We start from the raw sequence: 20,203 nt of genomic DNA on the forward strand, positions 1-20,203 counted from the left end.
CAGAAAGGACTGTTCTAGGGAGTGCTGACCGGTGCTGACTGGGACTGATAGGGTGGAAAGCAGGGAGTCCAACAGTAGGTGGCGCCAGAGCCAATGGCAGGCAGCGCCAACGAACCCTACTCTTGCCCCCAACTTCCTCCCTGCTGAGTTCTAGAAGGACAACACTGAGTCTAAGGGAGAGGCAAGCAATTGGGGCCAGCTGAGGACAGACTGAGGTTGGTGGGGCAGTACCCCTGTTGCCCTAATGGACCAGTCTCCATTTGACCTGGGGTGGCACTTTTCCATATATTTCAAACAAAGAAGCACACTTGGGGCCAAGCTAGGCATGACTTTTGACACATAGCTTGTCCTTGTGGAATTGATTACCCTTCCCCCTTACCAGCAAATAAATTATTAGTATTAAATATTATTGTGTGCCAACCATAAAGCAGCACATACTGAGAAATCAAGATCAAATGCAAGATCAGGAACATTCAGGAAACACCGGAGTATTTGGAGAATGTGCAACACAAACATTTGGGGACGGAGGATTTTAGGAAGGAAGTCCACTATGGCTCTACCACACACATTTAAACACACCTGTGCTGCACCCAATTCTTCTGGAGCCAAGAGTTTTGATGCTACCTGTTCTCTCTCTTGCTCCAGTTCCTCGGCCTCCATGCTCTGCTCAATCTCTGACAGCAAAGACGTGCTGGTAGAGTTGAAATTCTGGAGGCTTCTCTCCTCGCTGAGTTCATCTACCTTGAGCTGCAGTTGCCGATAAGACAGTCTCACCTCCTGAAGTTCTAGCTGGTTCTGATGCAACTGGCAGAAGCAATTATAAATATATATTCTTCATTTATATTATCATCATCATCATCATCAACATCCACCCTTCACCATAAGGTCACAGAGCAGGTTTCAGCAATATAAAATACAAGCTAAAATCCAGTTAAAACAATTTACAATCAGAAGAATAGGGTGGGTCTTAAAATATATATCTGCATTTCACGAAAACTGCATTGTGAATGTGCCAGACACACCTATGTGAGGAGGGATTCCCACAGCTTCACATGCCTGTATGATGCCGGTATTTTATTAGTTAAAATTAGCATGCCTTTACACCTGTTCACTGTATTCACAACATTGTGTTTTTGTTTTTAGGTAAACGATTAAAAAAACATAAATGAGGCTTTTGCAACACAACCCTACACGTCTTTTAAAAACATTGCATAGCTCCAAAACAGCTCAAACGCCCTTTATTTCAGTCTGTTTTTTAACCACTGCTGTTGCTTTTATTCACTGCTAATGCTTTAACAGCTATTGTTCACGTTTAAGGGGGCATAATGTGGTTTTAACTAGATGATCATTTCCTTTTGCTTTAATCATCATTATTGTATTTTACAAAGTTTTAAGCTGTATCCAGTTAATCTTACTCACTCATTAAAAATAATGGGCATGGCTGTCTTGGATTCATTAATTTCAGCAAGTCCAACTTAGGTTGAAGGGATGCGGGTGGCGCTGTGGGTTAAACCACAGAGCCTAGGACTTGCCGATCAGAAGGTCGGTGGTTTGAATCCCCATGACAGGGTGAGCTCCCGTTGCTCGGTCCCTGCTCCTGTCAACCTAGCAGTTTGAAAGCACGTTAAAGTGTAAGTAGATAAATATGTACGGCTCCGGCAGGAAGGTAAATGGCATTTCCATGCGCTGCTCTGGTTTGCCAGAAGTTGCTTAGTCATGCTGGCCACATGACCCGGAAGCTGTACGCCGGCTCCCTCGGTAAATAAAGCGATTTGAGCGCCCCAACTGCAGAGTCGGCCACGACTGGACCTAATGGTCAGGGGTCCCTTTACCTTTACCTAATCCCCATGTTACACCCCCCCAAACTACATCACTCATACATCACGGTTACATCATGAAAGGGGAAGTCTGGTGGCAGTAATCTGAGCATCCTGGACCCTGCCCCATGGTTCCCCTTGCCCTCCACCAAACACCCATCAAGTCTAACAAAAAAATATTTACATTTCCCTGTAAATTAATCAAGTTAATCACACCCTTTTGTCTTCATCTGGGTTTGTTATTTCTGGAACGGCTACCTGTCTGGCACTCAGGTATCAGGATGCCAGGGATTATCACTCAGGCAGAGGGGCTGCTGAGTAGCTGAGCTCACATGTCTATATGAATTTCTGAAGTTTTCCCAGTGAGCCAGTACATAGGTACATTTATCATTGAATTGTTACATTTGGTATCGTGCAGCAAAGGCCCTTTGAATAGATTGGAAGAAACTGTGATGAAGTGTTTTGTGGGGACAAATCACAAAAGTTACAAAAGTGCTGGTTTTGGTAGTGGGCTGCATGTGCATGATATCTACTGGAGGGGCACCCCCCCAACCTATACATAAATTCCTGCAACACTAGTAAAAGTCCATTATCAGGTTGCTCAAGCCTCACAATATTACCTTCCCGTTCCCAAACTGGTGATCCGGCAGCATCGCTCAATCATAATAATAATATTTTAAATCAGTCCCTTCCTTCCAGCTGTCTCCCCCTTTCCCCAAGCCCCTGTTCCCCCACACCTGCATGTCCTTCTCGTGACTCTGCCGCTCCAAAATCAACACGCGATCTTGAAGCTCCTCCACCGTCCCCTGAAGAAGATTGTTTTCTTCCATCATGACACTCAGCCGACGCTCCAGCTCGTGCTTCCTATCTGTAAGCATCTTAATCTGAAAGTGGAGGAAGGGAGGGGAAAGGAAAAGGAACCCCAAAAGTAAGTCTCAAGAGTTTGCGATTTCCCGGTCTGGAGAGAATGAGAACTCAGCCAGGTGGAGAGAAGGAGAGAAATGAATGCAAAATCTACCTGCACCTGTGGTCAAAAGAGGAGTCCGCTTTCCCCCTTGCTAGAAACTTGTCTGGAGAGGCGAGAAAGAGAGAGTGTGGGGGAGGAATTTAAACTCTTAGAGAGCTGGAATGTGGGTTGCCAGGCAAAGGAGGAGGGAGGGAAGGAGGAAAGCCAGGCCGCTGTGTTCTCTGGAATTCCCAAGAGAGATAAAACGCCAGGGAAGGACGCCTTGCCCCTGTCTCAGTCTGCTCACGGAGCACCTTGCTTACACCTTCAAAGCACAAACAGATTTGTTTATGCAACTGCTTTCCACACTGGGCCTTTCCCCCTTTTTCTTTTAGGTAGTCAAATGTGGGGGAATTTCCATGGTCTGGATTCCAGGTACCTAAACAACCCCGTCAGATTGGGGTAAGAGGCCTTCTTGCTGCTTCAGGCCAAAGACTGTTGCTTCTTTTCTTTTACTTTTACGCCAATATCTATTTGAACTCCTTTTAAGGGACGCGGGTGGCGCTGTGGGTTAAACCACAGAGCCTAGGACTTGCCGATCAGAAGGTCGGCGGTTCGAATCCCAGTGACGGGGTGAGCTCCCGTTGCTCGGTCCCTGCTCCTGCCAACCTAGCAGTTTGAAAGCACGTCAAAGTACAAGTAAATAGGTACCGCTCTGGCAGGAAGGTAAACGGCGTTTCCGTGTGCTGCTCTGGTTCGCTAGAAGTGGCTTAGTCATGCTGGCCACATGACCTGGAAGCTGTACACCGGCTCCCTCGGCCAATAAAGCGAGATGAGCACCGCAACCCCAGAGGCGTCCGCGACTGGACCTAATGGTCAGGGGTCCCTTTACCTTTACCTTTAAGGACTTTAAAATACAGTGGTACCTCGGGGTAAGAACTTAATTCGTTCCGGTGGTCCGTTCTTAACCTGAAACTGTTCTTAACCTGAGGTACCACTTTAGCTAATGGGGCCTCCCGTTGCCGCCACACGATTTCTGTTCTTATCCTGAAGCAAAGTTCTTAACCTGAGGTACTATCTCTGGGTTAGCAGAGTCTGTATCCTGAAGCGTCTGTAACCCAAGGTACCACTGCAGTGTGCATGGTTCACCCCTCCCCCTTTTCCCCATTGTGTCTTCACAACAACCCTGTGAGGTAGGTTAGACTGAAAGACTGGCTGGTTCGAAGTCACCCATGGAGCTTCAAGTCCAAGTGGAGATTTGAGCTCTCCTTTTCTCCAAGGAGTTCAAAACAGAGCACATAGTTCTCCCCTACCCAAATCAAATTCTCAAAGGTTCAGTACAATAAAATCACCCACCAAAACCTGCAGCTAACACTTAAGTTAATGCTGTGTAATGTTCACGAATCCTCATTGTGTGTTGCAGAAACTCATTTTTATATCCCTAGAAGCTGAGAGGGAAGGCGGTTGGCCCAAGGTCACCCGGTGAGGTTCACAGCTGTGTGGGGATTTGAACCTGGGTTCCCCCAGTCCATGGCCAACACTTCAACTGAGGGGTAGGCATTGTGGTGCCCTCCAGATTTTCCCACTCTGTAACTCCTGTTAAGTTGTGGGTGAACATATCAGACGACACAGCGATTCTTCAAACAGCTCTTGTTTATCCACAGGCCAGAACAGAACTGAACTGAAGGGCTCAGTCAGCCTGCTTATATAGAGCTCCACTACAATGCAACTGTAACACTTTCCAATCACTGAACGTCACTTTCAATCCCTTATTTGCATATGTGGACCTGAGTGAAAACTATCTACGGTATCCCCCTGCTGGCCCAGGGTGAGAACATCAGTACATAACAAATCCCATCATTTCTGACCATTGGCTATGCTGGCTAGGGTTGATGGGAGCTGGAGTCCAACAACATCTGGAGGGCACCAGGTTGGCTACCCGTGTTCTAACCATTACATCACCCTGGCTAAACTCATTTACCAGTAACAGCCACCAAGTTGCCTCTGGAAGCTCACAAGCAGACCCCGATGATAACTGCTTTCTTCTATTTGTCCCTAGCACCCAGTATTCAGAGATTCCAGTGCGGCACATAAACATTTATAGATCTCACCTAAATCCATAACATTAATTTAGGTATAATACAGTCTATTTATTTTCTTTGAACAAATTACACTGGGATTTACTATTGTTCATTCTTCAGCCCCCCCCTAAATGTATATTATTATTTATTTTACTATTATTATATAAAAGAATTAAAAAATTTTAAAAAGTAAAACTCAGTACTGTAAAAAAAAAAAGAGAAAAGATCCCTCTCTCTGTTAAAAAGCTTTAATTTAATGTTTAAATTGTCAATGATTTGTAGTGAAATGATTGCATTTTGTGACTGTTGCAGCTACGTCAGCTTGGAAATCTCAATATGTGTATGTGTGTACAGTATACGGGATGTGCACCATATTCAATCAAAGCCCAGAACCTGAACCAATTCTGGGCAAATCCTAGTCAGATTTGGCTGGGTTGGGTTGACACAACCCCAGATCCCTCCCATGGGGGCACCTGGCTGGTAACTGTGAGAAAAAGATGCTGGACTAGTTTGTTCTTGTTATGTACTGAATTGAATAGGATCCAAACTGCAGCAGTCTGTTTGGTCCTAGAACAATAGGATCCAGAATGCAGCAGTCTGATTGGTCCACAGGAGCCATCAATCCAGCCCCAAGTGAATCCACAACTTGATTGGCCTACAGGAGAATCCCGGAATTAGCCAATCACGTGGGGCCCATTGTGTTAATAATGTATACAAAGCAGATACTGTGGGGGAACTTCCATTCCTCCTCACCACTATGAGCTGAGTAAAGAGCATGAAATCCACTCTCGACTCCGAGTATATTTCAGTTCTCATCCAGCAAGGCTATTCCTATGTAGATATGCTCCGACAGGCACATGATGTGAAGGAATTTCTTTTGTCAAAACAATGAAGAGTCTTGTGGCATCTTAAAAACTACTCTGAAGATTTTTTTTTGTTCAAGGACGGTCTACCTCAAGGTCAGTCACAGGGTGTTCTTGGAAAGTTTCAAAGTCCACACATTGGTTTGGGGCTATTGCTGTTTCTAAAATAAAATTTGGGTCCATTTATTCTGTTGCATAAAAGGGACGCGGGTGGCGCTGTGGGTTACACCACTGAGCCTAGGGCTTGTGGATAAGAAGGTCGCGGTTCGAATCCCCACAATGGGGTGAGCTCCCATTGCTTGGTCCCTGCTCCTGCCAACCTAGCAGTTTGAAAACACGTCAAAGAGCAAGTAGATAAATAGGTATCACTCCAGCGGGAAGGTAAACGGTGTTTCCGTGCGCTGCTCTGGTTCGCCAAAAGCAGCTTAGTCATGCTGGCCACATGACCTGGAAGCTGTACACCGGCTCCCTCAGCCAATAAAGTGAGATGAGCGCTGCAACCCCAGAGTCAGCCACGACTGGACCTAATGGTCAGGGGTCCCTTTACCTATTCTGTTGCATAGAAGAGTCTGGCCTATTTGTCGTAATGCAGAAGGCGCTACTGGCAGATGACAGCATATATACCACATTGAAAGATGAGCAGGCCAATGAGCCCCTAATGTTGTAAGTGATATTATTAGGTTCTGTAACAGTCCTGGCAGAGTTGGGATCTGGGCCTGTCCCTGTAACTCTGTTCTTTATTTATTGATAAAAGTGTTTTCATTCTGCCAGATCATAAAGTACTAGGATAGCGTTGAATGTTAAAACATAAAACACCACTGACAAAAATAAAAATACAGATAACCATTGAGGTAACTAGCTAATCCAAAAACAAAAATTAGACAGCTACAAAGGCCTGCCAGCATAGAAAGGGGATGCGTAGAAGTCACGTAAATGCCTGATTTCTAGTTGAGCCAAGCTGGGCCTCTAATACAACGAACAGCACTCCTCTACATGATCTCAGAGACCAAGCTAGAATATAAGGGGTGTGATGGTATCGATCTCCAAACTCTGGGTTACTTGGTTTGTGTATTTTGAGTAGCAGCTAGAGATGCCTGCTTAAGGCTTTCTCGAGGTGCATCTGTACACATAGCGTCTTGTACCTCTGTAGAAAATGGGATTGGAGAATAAGGGCCTGTGCAATGCAGTGTTGGAGAAAGTTGCCACTCAAACACCTGCACCTTCACTAGTTTGTTAATGGTGGTGACAGCTCCTCCTTTCTCAACCTCCATTTTGTTTCTCAGGCTATGGACGGCAGTGCACTCTGTGTGGCTGAGATTGTGGGGAATGCTGTGGTTTCCTGAGGACCTCTGCTTGGGCATGGAGCGTCCCAATCTTGTCTAGCTGACCTCCCATCAATTAGGCCTACTGGATGATCACCACATTTTGTGCTCGCCTTCTCCCAAACTGGTGCATTCCAGATGTTTTAGAAGACACTTCCTATCAACCCCAGCATTATGTGGCTGTGCTGTTTGGGGCCGATGGAAACTGTAGTCCAAAACATCTGCAGGCATCAAGTTCGGAAAGGCTGTTTAACACTCACAGTTGTTTTAACTGAGGTAATTACTTCTGATTCTACAGAAACGAATTTGCTTTATCAGCAAAACACAATTACTCCCTGTTTGCATTCCCTGCCACCCCCTCTTTCCTCCCACTGGGTACCACATATGACTCATATACTACTTTGCTCTGAGATAAGGACAAATCAGAGGAGAATGACCACACTGAGGCGTATCCTCTGTTGACTTTGATAAAATAGCCTTCTGCAATGGGTCAAGAGAATCAAGAATGGAGAAACCACCCTCTCTTTTGGGCTCGGTAGAAACAGAAGTAGCTCATAGGGACAGTCAATGTGCCAGGGGAAGGGTTTAAAAACCATTAGGAGCATAAGAAGCTTATATTGATTTAGACCAGTGATGTCCAACCAGTAGATCACGATCTACCAGTAGATCCCCGGCTGATCCTGGCAGATCATGGGATCCTTATCATGTACAAAAAGTTACAGGGGGGGGGAGGTAAAAAACTCTGGGCAATCCTCCCCCAAAAAAGCTCAACAACTCTGGGCAATCCACCCACCCCACGCACACTCTTCCTCCCTCCAATGACAATGGGTCAATCAGGGATTAGCAACCTTTTTTCAGCCGTGGGCCGGTCCACCGTCCCTCAGACCTTGTGGGGGGCCGGACTATATTTTGAAGAAAAAAACGAACGAATTCCTATGCCCCACAAATATCCCAGAGATGCATTTTAAATAAAAGGACACATTCTACTCATGTAAAAACACACTGATTCCTGGACCGTCCGTGGGCCAGATTTAGAAGGCGATTGGGCACCCGGGCCTTAGGTTGCCTACCCCTGAGATAGCTCACTGCCAGATTTTTTTTTATACTGGGAGTAGATCACAGTCTCTTGGGAGTTGGACATGCCTGATTTAGACTACTGGTCCATCTAGCTCAGAATTGTCTATGCTGACTGGCAGTGGCTCTCTCCTTGACGTACCTGGAGATGCCTGGGATTGTACTTGAACTACTCTTGAGGCGATGACTTCTAGTCCACACAAAAGTGTTCTCTAGCTTACATTAGTTCTTGTTTAAACATTTTTGGCCATTCTGTTGATCGCTTGGGAATTTCTGCTTACAAAAGAGCTGCTCTACCAGTGAGCTACTGCCCTTTCCCTTGACATCAGTAATGGTCCTGGCCATGATCTGAAGGAACATCTGAGGGTACCACCTTAACAAAGCTAAGCAGGTCTGGGTTTGGCCAGGGCCTGGATGGACGACAGCCTGGAAACCACATGCTGTCGTGGTTTATCTGAATTATCCACACGTGGATAATTCAAAATGCCTGGGTTCCATGGTGGGAAACGCAGGATGAAGAGGCAAGAAAATAAATTTAAAAAAATAATAATGTTTAATGAAGGCAATAAAAAACAGCAGCTTTCAGAGAACAAGTAGGCTTCAACTGATGTTGATATGGGCCCATTGGGACTGGTAGGGCGGTAGCCAAGGAGCCCAACAGTAGGTGGCGCCAGAGCCAACGACAGGCAAAGGCAACAGATGCTAATTTTGTTCCCATCCTCCAACTCCCTGCTGAGCTTTACAAGGGCAACCCTGATACTAAGGAGGAGGAACTTGACAGCCAGGGCTGATTATAAGAAGTGGGCTGTGGCTGAAGGCAGACTGAGATTGGTGGGGCAGTGCCCTACTTGCCCCAATGGACCAGTCTCCACTTTCTTGATGTTTCCTGTTGAGAACCTTTTCTGTCTCTGCAACCTCCAGCAGAGGCTGGTAAACAAAACCCTGTCCCAGCAAAGATACTGCAAGTGGACGGCAGACTTTTTAAAGCAAAGGTTCAAGAGTAGCATTCTCAGTACCTGTGGGGGAGAGTCAGGGAAATTTTCAGCATCCCCCAAGGTTATCCAGTGCCACTGAAGGGATTTTCTGCCTGTACGTTTTATGTTTTATTACTCACATCCGTCCTGTGGTCTGTAATTCTTTAGTACACAAATATCAGTTCACCAGTTCCAGACCTTTCCCGTTACCCAGTCTGTTTCTCACACAAGAAGGTCAAAAGGCCCCATAAAGAATTTTTTTAAAAAACCCTCAGAAATATGTAAGTCAGAGAAAGGCTAGGTGCAATATAGAGTGCAGACCGGCTTTAAAAGAACCTAAAAAATGTTTTGAGACATTCAGAGCTCTTCTTCAGCGGAAAGAAAAACCCAGTTTCTAGATACACAAGGTGTACAGCAGCTGTGAAAAAGGCAGCTTCCATGTTAGGGATCATTAGGAAAGGAATCAAAAATGAAATCAGGTGAGTTTTAGATGTCTAGTTAAAACTGTTTTATTTCAGGAGGTCTTTAAATTATGAATGGTGTTCTGATTTTTTAAATAAAAAAATCTTATAATTTATGTTTAAATTTCCGAGATTTCCAATTTTTAATGGCAGGGGTGGGAACGTGTGCCCAGCCAGACGTTATTTGATTTCAACTCCCATTAGCCCCAGCAGCCAGCATGATCAATGGTCAGGGGTGATGGCAGGTGGAGTCAAGCAACATCTTGAAGTCCCTGGGTTTCCCCGCCATTGTCTTAAGGTCTTTGGAAGAGAGAAATATCAACACAGATACCAAGACTTAAAAGCAATGCGTATGTCAATGATGAAAGCATCCTTTACCAATGAATTATTGTACCCAGTGGTGGCTGGTGCCCATTGGGACTGGTGGGGCAGAAGGAAGGGAGACCAACAGTAGGTGGTGCTAGAGTCAATGAGAGGCAGAGCCAACCAATTCTAGTTTTGTCCCCATCATCCCCCCTGCTGAGTTCTATGGGGGCAACATTGAGACTAAGGAGGAGGAGGAAGCTGATAGGCAGTGCCACCCTCTGGGCCGGATACAAGTCAGAAGCCAGGCAGATGGGAGCTGGCTGAAGGTAGACTGGGATTCGTGAGTAGTGGACCAGCCTCCACTGATGGTACCAAATCCCCAACTCTTCTTGCAGACCAGCAGAGACAAGAAGAAGATGGAGGAAGCCAAGAACCCAGAGAGCTAGAGACATGAAGAGCATCACAAACATGGCATGCAAGAAATGGAGGTAGTGGACCAGCCCTAACGGACCAGCCTCCACTTAGGGTACCACCTCCCCAACTCTTCTTGCAGACCAGCAGAGACAAGAAAAAGATGAAGCCAAGAACCCAGAGAGCTAGAGACATGAAGAGCATCACAAGCATGGCATGCAAGAAGTGGAGGCTGATGGACATGCATTTCGGACCCTAGGACCACATCTGTACTTACTTCAAGGATTTGCTGCTCCACAGTCAAGTAGGAAGGGAACGGGGAAGGAGAGAAAGGGGACAAGTCAGGATTGACGAGGAGAAACCAAGAAACCTAAAAGCTCAAGGTGGGGAGGGGAAACCTTTTCTAAAACAAAATGATTATCCCAGCCCTCCAACCTTTTTTTTAATAAACAGAGTGGGGCGGGAGCCTGTGGCCCTCTACATACTATTGGACTCTAACATTCTCAGCAAGGGCTACTATAGCAGATGTTGAGTTTTAATGTTGTACAATAGGGGTCAGCAAACTTTTTCCACAGGGGGCTAGTCCACTGTCCCTCAGACCTTGTGGGGTGCCAGACTATATTGGGGGGGGGGAATCCCCCCCGACTCTCTCCACAGCGCCAGATGAGCCCCGGTGGCTGCTTACCTGTGCCTTGTGAGCAGCAGGGGCTGGCGGCAGCAGACGGATGATGAGCGGAACAAAAGGGCTGGTTCCAGAGAGGGGCTGCTTAAAATGGCACTCAGACAACCCTGGCTCAACAAAGCCCAGCCCCCTTCCTCCTCTATGCAGGGCAGGAAGAAGCCAGGAGGCGGGAGGAAGGAGGCGCTGTCGCAGCGTGGGGGAGAAATGGCACAGCCCGAATGATCAGAATCCCCATGCCGATTCACGCAGCGATTCCCGGACCATCCATGGACCAAATCCAGAAGGCAATTGGGGCAAATCTGCCTCCCGGGCCTTAGTTTGCCAACCCATGTTGTACAACGTTGCACTAGCAGAAGCTATTTACACAAAGCTACCAGCAACCTGCCTATGCATTTGGTTGCACAACCTTCCTTCGGCACAAAACAGTTCACCTGCAGAACAAATATACTGATGAGTGACTTCGGCTTAGCACCACTGCAGGTGCAACTTTGGTACAAAGCACAAATTATAGACAAAGCCATCTTTGCAATTAAGCCAATGATGGCTAACCACCCCAGGAGGGTCAAGCCAAAGAGACATTTTTGTTGCCCCAGGAAGAGTGGGGAAATAATTCTATGCTAGAAATGGCAGACACTCATATCCAGAGCTCCAGGAACAAGTGGAGTAAATTATGCAAAACTGCAACAAATATTTATCCACTTCATTTCACCTTGCTGCAATATTGGAAGGTTTTGTAGCTTTTTTGTTTTGTTTAGTAAGAGGGAAAGGGAAGAAAGACAAGGACAGAAAAGAATAAAACACATGGGTCATTGGGAAAACAGGATCCTCAACATGGATCTGGGGGCCCAAAGGAAGCTAAAAGGGAAGAGAGAAATATAGAAGCTTCTGTTCCTGCTCAAAGTTGCATTGATCCAGCCTCTGGGTTCTTTGAGCAGATATTTTATATTTGCCTGTGCCATATGTTATTTCTATAACCATAAGGTCTAGAATCATGAATCAAAGTGGAGATCTGGAGAATTTTGCCAAAGGAGCAAGAACTCCAAATCTACTTCTACTCAAATCCACATCTTATGTTTAAAGCACATTCAACACACATTGAAAGCATGTGGCAAACCCCCAAAGAATAATAGGAACTGTATTTTTTTATCCTTCACAAAGCTACACTTCCAGCACCCTTAACAAACTACAGTTCCTATTTTCGTTGCCAAGGGGGTAGGGAACCAATGGGCTTTAAATGTATGATGTGAATGTGTCCTCAGAATCCAGAAAGCAGCGGACTGGATATAAGAATAAGAATAAGAATAATAAAATTTATACCCTGCCCATCTGGCTGGGTTTCCCCTCAACTAAAAATACTCCCTGTACATTCATGAAAACTCCAACTCTAAGTGGTCTAGAAGTAAGATTCAGTCTACTTTAAGCTTTTCCCCATCATTCTATGTAAAGGGAGTTTCCACCCCTGCCAGCAAGGCTGACATGGAACATTCCAGAAAGAGCTTCACCATTTAATGGTGCTGAATGCATAATTGGTCTTAATTGCAATAGTGGCCTTGCCGTTTCTGGAATCCTTGCAAAATGGGCCATAGACCGGGATTGGTGGATGATTTCCCCCCCTATTGAAGACCATATTACTTCAGGGGGGATCAATTAGGGGGTGAAACCAATGGTGGGAGGTGTTTGGAGGATTGCATAGTACTCCCTGCGCCACCTCATTATCTCTCACACCCTCATACACACACACAGACACTCTTCAGATAAAGCAAACAATTCTTAGAGGAATATAGTCCAATTATGGGGTGTGGGTGGTGCAGTGGTCTAAACCACGGAGCCTAGGGCTTGCCGATCAGAAGGTTGGCGGTTCGAATCCCCGCAACGGGGTGAGCTCCCATTGCTCGGTCCCCGCTCCTGCCAACCTAGCAGTTCAAAAGCACGTCAAAGTGCAAGTAGATAAATAGGTACCACTCTGGCGGGAAGGTAAACTGTGTTTCCGTGTGCTGCTCTGGTTCACCAGAAGCGGCTTAGTCATGCTGGCCACATGACCTGGAAGCTGTACACCGGCTCCCTCGGCCAATAAAGCGAGGTGAGCGCCGCAACCCCAAAGTCGTCGCGACTGGACCTAACGGTCAGGGGCCCCTTTACCTTTTTTATAGTCCAATTCTTAAAGGGGTAGAGGAAGTATGGGCCTGCAGTGTCAGGGTAGGGCGTGTGTTTTGCCTGCAGCCTTTGGACCATCACAGGAGCATAGGAAGCTGCCTTATACTGAATAAGACCAGTGAATCCATCTAGCCCAGTACTGTCCACACTGACTGGCAGCGGCTCTCCTGCGGCTCTTCCCAGCCCTACCTGGAGATGCCATTGGGAACTGAACCTTGGACCCTCTACCATTTTGCCATGGGCCTTCCCCTCCAGCTTCTCTACCACTGCCATAGACTATTCCAGCCATGGGGGGAACTCACCTCTGCTTGAAGGCTCTCGAGTCGTACGATGTGCTGGCTGGTCGATGACTTCTTCTCCCTGAAGTCCTCTTGGAGGACATGAACCTGCATAGAGAGCTGTTTTTCCACCTCCGATGCCTGCAAAACATGGAAGTGCTGGGCAATCAATCAATCAATCAATCAATAATCGAAGGCACCAACAGTTTTAATGTAGAACTCTGTCTTGTCTTCCCACTGAACACTGGGGTCTCTCTGCTGGCAGAATGGCTCTGTCATCATGCCTGGGCAGCTTCATGTAAGACAGACAAATCCCACGTCCCACCAGGTTAGCATTTCCAAAAATACATGATGCGCTTAAATAAGTAATTCCATCGGATGCTAGAACTTACTACACCTTATTGATATGTGCTGCTATAGATGGAGAATTACGGTATTTTTCGCTCTATAAAACGCACCAGACCACAAGATGCACCTAGTTTTTGGAGGAGGAAAATAAGAAAAAAAAATATTCTGAATCTCAGAAGCCAGAACAGCAAGAGGGATCGCTGCGCAGTGAAAGCAGCAATCCCTCTTGCTGTTCTGGCTTCTGGGATAGCTGCACAGCCTGCATTCGCTCCATAAGATGCACACACATTTCCCCTTACTTTTTAGGAGGGAAAAAGTGAGTCTTATAGAGCAAAAAATACGGTAATGCTCTTCCATTGGGCAATGATCAAAAATCTTATAGCTGTAAACAGGTGAACTTTCAGATCTGTACTCTAAGCAGGTACGTGTCGTTGGGGTAAGTCACCTAACAATACAACTAGAGGACAAAAGAGAACAGCATAACTTGTGATGGAGCAGGTGGAGAACCTGTAGCTCTCCAAATGCCCTCAGCCCCAGCAAGCATAGGACAGAGAAGATGGGAGTTGTAGTGCCACAGGTTCCCATTCCTACTGTAATGGAAGTGTCTTCCAAATTCTAAGTTCCCTTGGCTGACTGATCTAAAGGACAGAGTTGCATCCTAATTTCAGTTTGACATTGGGTCTGTCTAACTCTAATTGTGCATTAGATGAGGTGTGGGGAACCTCTAACCCTCAAGGTATTGCCGAACTACAATTCCCATCAGCACCAGCAAGTGTGGTCAATGGCCAGGGATGATGGGAGTTGTAGTTCAGCAACATTTGGAGGGCTAGAGCTTTCTCGCCTCTGCATTAGACACTTAAACAACTAATCACACTTGATAAACCCATGTGGAGAAATGTCTTCCACCTCAGAGTGTAGAAGCATCAAGGTCCCCCAGTACTGAAGGTTCACAGGAATAAAGCTTTGGGGATAGCCACTTTCCTGCAGGGTTGATGTTGCTTTTTAAAAAGGAAACAAAAAGTGAGACCGGGAATTGGTTCCAGTTATTCACAAATTGCCCTAGGATGTTCCCAAAGGAAATCATTACCATTCTGTTTTGCAAAAAGTAAAAATAGACCTCGTTTAGCGCCACAGGCACCCATCTCCCAGCAACTAAAAATGAGATGCGCTGAATGAAGAATGAAGCCTGAGCATTTGAAATAATCCATTGATAAAGAATGGCCTGCTATATATTTTAAAGAAAAGGCATCAAACATGGAACCAGCCTCATGGCTGCAGAAGGCTACCCAGTGTGTTTATAGCTGAGGTAACATTTCAGCTGGGACATCAGGTTCAAAGTTTACACTTTTTATCTGGTACAGCAGGGGGAAGAAACTCAAGCATGAGGGTCCTCATTCCTTCCCCATTTGCCCCAATTTGCAAAAACACTCCTTCTTTAGTGTGTTTGACTAGCTGAAGGGTGTGTGAGAGTGCGTGGAAATCGGCCTACTGCACAAAAGTAGAATTTACATTCAATGCTCTGCCTACTTTTGCGCCTGACTCCTCCTGCCACTGGCATGTGGTCCCAGAAGGCTGCTCAGAAGGGAATACAGTCCTTGGGCTCTGGTTCGTCAGAAGCAGCTTAGTCATGCTGGCCACATGACCCGGAAGCTGTACGCCGGCTCCCTTGGCCAATAAAGCAAGATGAGTGCCACAACCCCAGAGTCGTCCGCAACTGGACCTAACGGTCAGTGGTCCCTTTACCTTTACAACAGATGAAGTGGTATAAAAGTGCTTAAATATACAGTGGTACCTCGGGTTAAGTACTTAATTTGTTCCGGAGGTCCGTTCTTAACCTGAAACTGTTCTTAACCTGAAGCACCACTTTAGCTAATGGGGCCTCCTGCTGCCGCCGTGCTGCAAAGTTATTAACCCGAGGTAATATTTCTGGGTTAGCAGAGTCTGTAACCTGAAGCGTATGTAACCCGAGGTACCACTGTGTGGTGTGGAGTGTGACGGGTGCTTCTTAAATTGAGTGTGCACGCAGTGCTCCCCCTGCTGGCAACAAAAATGCATTGCAGCAAGAACTGAGGATGTGCGCTGGGCTACTAAGGAGGGCAAGGCGTGGGGCCTGGAAAAGAGCTTCCCTCTGACCCCAGGAAAGTGGCTTATGCACAAGTGACCTCAGTGGCTTTGTTTGCTGTACTGCAGGCAGGTGGGAGAGAGAGAGTGCCATGTGTCATGATGATGAGCTAAGTGACCATCTGTTTGCTTCTTGTGTAGATGCCAGTGCGAGTGTGCAGGTCTGTGCAGACTCAGAGTTAATAAGATTATGGTCCTGATACAGGGCTATGTCTAAGCCATCTACCATCTGTCCTCTGACACCTTAAAGAAGAATCTCTGTTCCCATTTAGATGGGATATAGATATAGATATAGGATATAGGATATAGATATAGGATATACACTACTGGGTCAGGTATCAAGGTTCTTTTACCATCTTGGCTGTGAGCCCCGGAAGACCTGCCTCCTGCCTTGCAGGCATTTTCCCACCTGGCTTTGGAGGGCGGGGCCCGGACTGACTCCAGCTACGAAAGCTGAAGCTGCTGAATAAACTATTGGATTGGGGTATTGTTTAAGGGTTTTGTTGCAGGCAGGGTTGCTGCTGTTTTTGATGATTTTTTTTTTTTTTGCAACTTCATTTTAGATCTTGTTATGATTTGTGTGTTAATTGTTTAATTTGGTTGTGTTTAGGGAAGTTTTTAATGACTGATGTTTTAATGTATTTTTAATCTTTTGTTGGAACAGCCCAGAGTGGCTGGGGAAACCCGGCCAGATGGGCGGGGTATAAGTTATTTTTATCATCATCATCATCATCAATTACTTTTTGATGTTTTATATATTGTTTATGGACATTTTGTTATGCTGGTAATTACCGGTATGTATTTTTTTTCATGTTGTAAGCCCCCTTGAGCATGGTTTTAACTATGGAAAGGCAGCATACAAATAAAATTATGTATGTGTGTATGAAATTTACAAGGCCATTAACAATTTGGTTCCAGGATACCTCAAGGGAAGCCTGATTCCTTATATCCTAGCCTGATCACTGAAGTCTTCAGGGGAGTCACCACTCTGATTTTTAATGCCTATACAGCCTGGGACTGAGATATCTACCCTTTGCTATATAAACCTTTATAGGAAAGGCCATAGTTCGATGGTAGAACATCTGCTCTGCATGCAGAAAATTCAATCCCCAGCCTTTAAGTAGGGTTGGGGGTGTCCCCTGCCTGAAACCTTGGAGAGCCCCTGCCATTGTGTAGAAAATACTGAGCTAGATGGACCAAGAGTCTGACTCGGTATAAGGTAGCTTCTGCTGTTCCTATGAAAATTGGGACATATACATAATAATAATAATAATAATAATAATAATAATAATAATAATAATTTATACCCCACCCTCCCCGGCCAAGACCAGGTTCAGGGCAGCTAATACCAAATATAAAATACAGTAAAAACATTTCAAACAAACAAACAGTTAATTAAAATATAGGTTAAAATACAGTTTAAAATACAGCTTGAAATGCAGCCTCGTTTTAGTGGTAGCCCATAAATCAAGACCATAAGGGGAGAAAACGTCAAATATTCACCAGGGCCAACTATCCATGCTGGTCCTACATGGGCCAGCAAAAAGAGCCGAGGGAAAATTTATATACAAAATCCAATATAAGGGTTTCCATCAAAAAATAAATAAAAAATGAGAGAGGGGGTCAGACTGAGTCCAGCCCAAAGGCCAGGTGGAACAGCTCCGTCTTGCATTATGATATTCTGTGAAGGCTGTTCTATGCATCCTACCAAAATTTGAATGTCTGAATGCAAGGTACTTATGAGCAGCTACAAGACCACTTCCTGTTCTCCCTTCTTAGGATTCCTCGTCTTAAAAAAAAAACTTGGGACCAGGTGGCCTTTCAAACGGAGGAAAGTAAGATTTCTAGATCTGCCTCACTCCCCAGCAGCCTTCTGCTACTTGCGGAAGCTCTTCGTTTAGACAGGTATTTACGAAGCATCCTGACCTCTTAATTTTAATTCTATTGGCGTGTGAAACCTTGGGTTTAAGCCATCGATTGTCCATCTTCCTTTTAAAACTATCACCGCTGATTATTGATTTGCCTTTTGTTGCAATTTAAGAGTGCGGGGTGAGCTGCCGCGGAACATTTTATCGGGAAAGTGAGATGATAAATAAATAAATGCAATTTCCCCACAAGACAGGGACAGTACACTTGAGCCTCTCAGGCAGTCTTTTAATTTGCCACTTCTGGGATTGTTGGGAAAGCAGAAGGCACTGTGATAATCCATTCAAGCCAATGTAGGCTTCGTAGTTGCACCACAACACCCGCACAGCAGCACTGAGCAACTCTTGTGTGATATTGGCCTGTGCCACAGCCAGACCCACAAGTGATAATACTGGGGGCCCCCTGTGGTGATCACACAGGGTCCCTGGACGTTTGACAGTCTACTGATCCCTGTGCCACCACTGTGTTTGCTTCCCAGCTGCCACCAACCCTTTTCTCTTGTGTACACACGGAGTCCAGACAATTGTTAACATTAAAAAATAATCAAGCTTATTTAATAAGCATGAACAAGTTTATGGTTTCAGATAATTTTTCTTGTCAGTTTCTTAATCTTAGGTTCTTTACTGACCTATACCTTCCTAATAACTTCTGATTATCCCAACTGTCTATCTGACTCCTCCTAACGGTTTCTCTCTCACACACACATCAAAACTAGACCAACCCACAGACTTATCCTCCCTCTTCCTTCTCCAACTCCCAACTGACTTCCAAACAACTCCAATTCTAACTCTGACTCCTCCCCTTGGTTCCCACTGGCCAATCACTTCACACTCATTTAACCCTTTCCTTAAGACCCACCTAAGAGGGCAAACACCACACCCCCATACAAGTGTTCAAAGTAGTTTCCCCCACATAATGGGTGGTGCCCAGTGGGACTGGTAGAGTGGAAGGTTGGAAGGCCGGCAGTAGGTGAGGCCAGAGATAAGGACAGACAGAGCCAATGCATTCTTGTCTCCATCCCGCTGAGTTCCACAGAGGAAATGCAGAGACTATGGAAAAGGAAGTTGATGCCCAGGGCTAAACCTTGGCCTGGTTGTAAGCAACAAGGTAGTCAAGTGGGACTGAGGTTGGTGGGGCAATGCCCCATTCTTCCCAGTGGACCAGCCTCCATGGCTACACAGTGTGCCACTCATGGCATCCAGGCCGCAAGTAAGCTCAACCAGCTTGTTGCTTGCGAAAGAAAAACAAAACCATTGAACCAATTCCACTGGGGGACATAGCCTCAGTGTTCCATAATAACCCCCGACTGTGTGCTAAAGCTATTTTAAAACAGGATTACTTGCAGCGTAAGCTGTTCGTTGAACAGCCTTTTGTGGATTGCCAAGCATGTGGAAGATAGTGGAATATACAGTGGACGCTCGGGTTGAGAACGTGATCCGTGCAGGATGCATGTTCGCAACCCGCAGCATCTGCAACCTGCAGCGGAGCGTCTGCACACGTGCGGGTTGTGATTCGGTGCTTCTGCGCATAGTGCGATTTAGCGCTTCTGCGCATGCACGACCGCCGAAACCCGGAAGTAACCCGTTCCGGTACTTCCGGGTTTCGCGGTCCGTAACCCAAAAAAATGCAACCTGAAGCATCTGTAACCTAAGGTATGACTATATACTCAAACCAAAAACACCAGGTATTGAGTTTACAAGAAGGCTTTCAGAAACAGCCCTGTAGTTTCATGGCTGCCAGAGCATCCATGGAGAGAATGGTTTCAATGTTTATTTTTATCCAAAGGGCACACTAAGGATCACAGTTGTAGTGGGGTTTTTAAAAGAAATGTTCTTAACGAGGTAGGCCCCAAGAAGGGCAGCCACATTCAGGAATCACAACTGGGTCCTGTAATGAAAGGTTGCTGCATGTTTTATACTTGTGCAAACCTCTGGACCACCCCCAAACCTGCCAGTGCCTCCCCATCATACACAAATTGTGCATTTCATCTAAGGTACCATTCCTGTGCTTGATAATGGGAAATTATTTAAACAGCCAATCATTTGTATGTTTGTCTAAAGTGGTCTAAAAAGAAAAGGTGTGCAATGGTGGAATGTGTGCATAAAATTATGCATTGTGAAGGTGTGGAGAAAATGCTAGAACTCATTAGTCATCTGATGAAGCTGAATGTTAGGAGATACAAGACGGACAACAGAAAGTACTTCTTCCCACAGCGCAAAGTTATACAGTGGTACCTCGGTTTACATACACTTCAGGTTACATACGCTTCAGGTTACAGACTCCGCTAACCCAGAAATAGTGCTTCAGATTAAGAACTTTGCTTCAGGATGAGAACAGAAATCGTGCTCTAGCAGCAGGAGGCCCCATTAGTTAAAGTGGTGCTTCAGGTTAAGAACAGAAGAGGTTAAGTACGGACCCCCAGAATGAATTACAGTATTT

General features: G+C 45.7%; 1 protein-coding gene across 5 annotated transcripts in view; it reads right to left on the reverse strand.

Annotated features, from left to right (window-relative positions):
- Positions 1-20,203, reverse strand: part of BICDL1 (BICD family like cargo adaptor 1) — a 62,378-nt gene that overhangs the window by 24,380 nt on the left and 17,795 nt on the right. For 2 of the 5 annotated variants that reach the window (XR_014505972.1, XM_083417722.1), the window contains exons 3-6: positions 13,394-13,510; positions 10,533-10,544; positions 2,555-2,701; positions 580-804 (exon numbers count right to left, since the gene is read on the reverse strand). Coding sequence is in view for 4 of the 5 variants with exons in the window: in XM_083417722.1 (XP_083273848.1) it covers positions 580-804; positions 2,555-2,701; positions 10,533-10,544; positions 13,394-13,510 (501 nt within the window). In the remaining variant the exon portion in view is untranslated. The remainder of the gene's footprint in view (positions 1-579; positions 805-2,554; positions 2,702-10,532; positions 10,545-13,393; positions 13,511-20,203) is intronic. The other 3 variants (XM_083417724.1, XM_083417723.1, XM_083417725.1) reach the window with 3 other exon arrangements.

This window comes from Podarcis tiliguerta (assembly GCF_965153285.1).
Source record: "Podarcis tiliguerta genome assembly, chromosome: 16".
Classification (NCBI taxonomy): domain Eukaryota; kingdom Metazoa; phylum Chordata; class Lepidosauria; order Squamata; family Lacertidae; genus Podarcis; species Podarcis tiliguerta.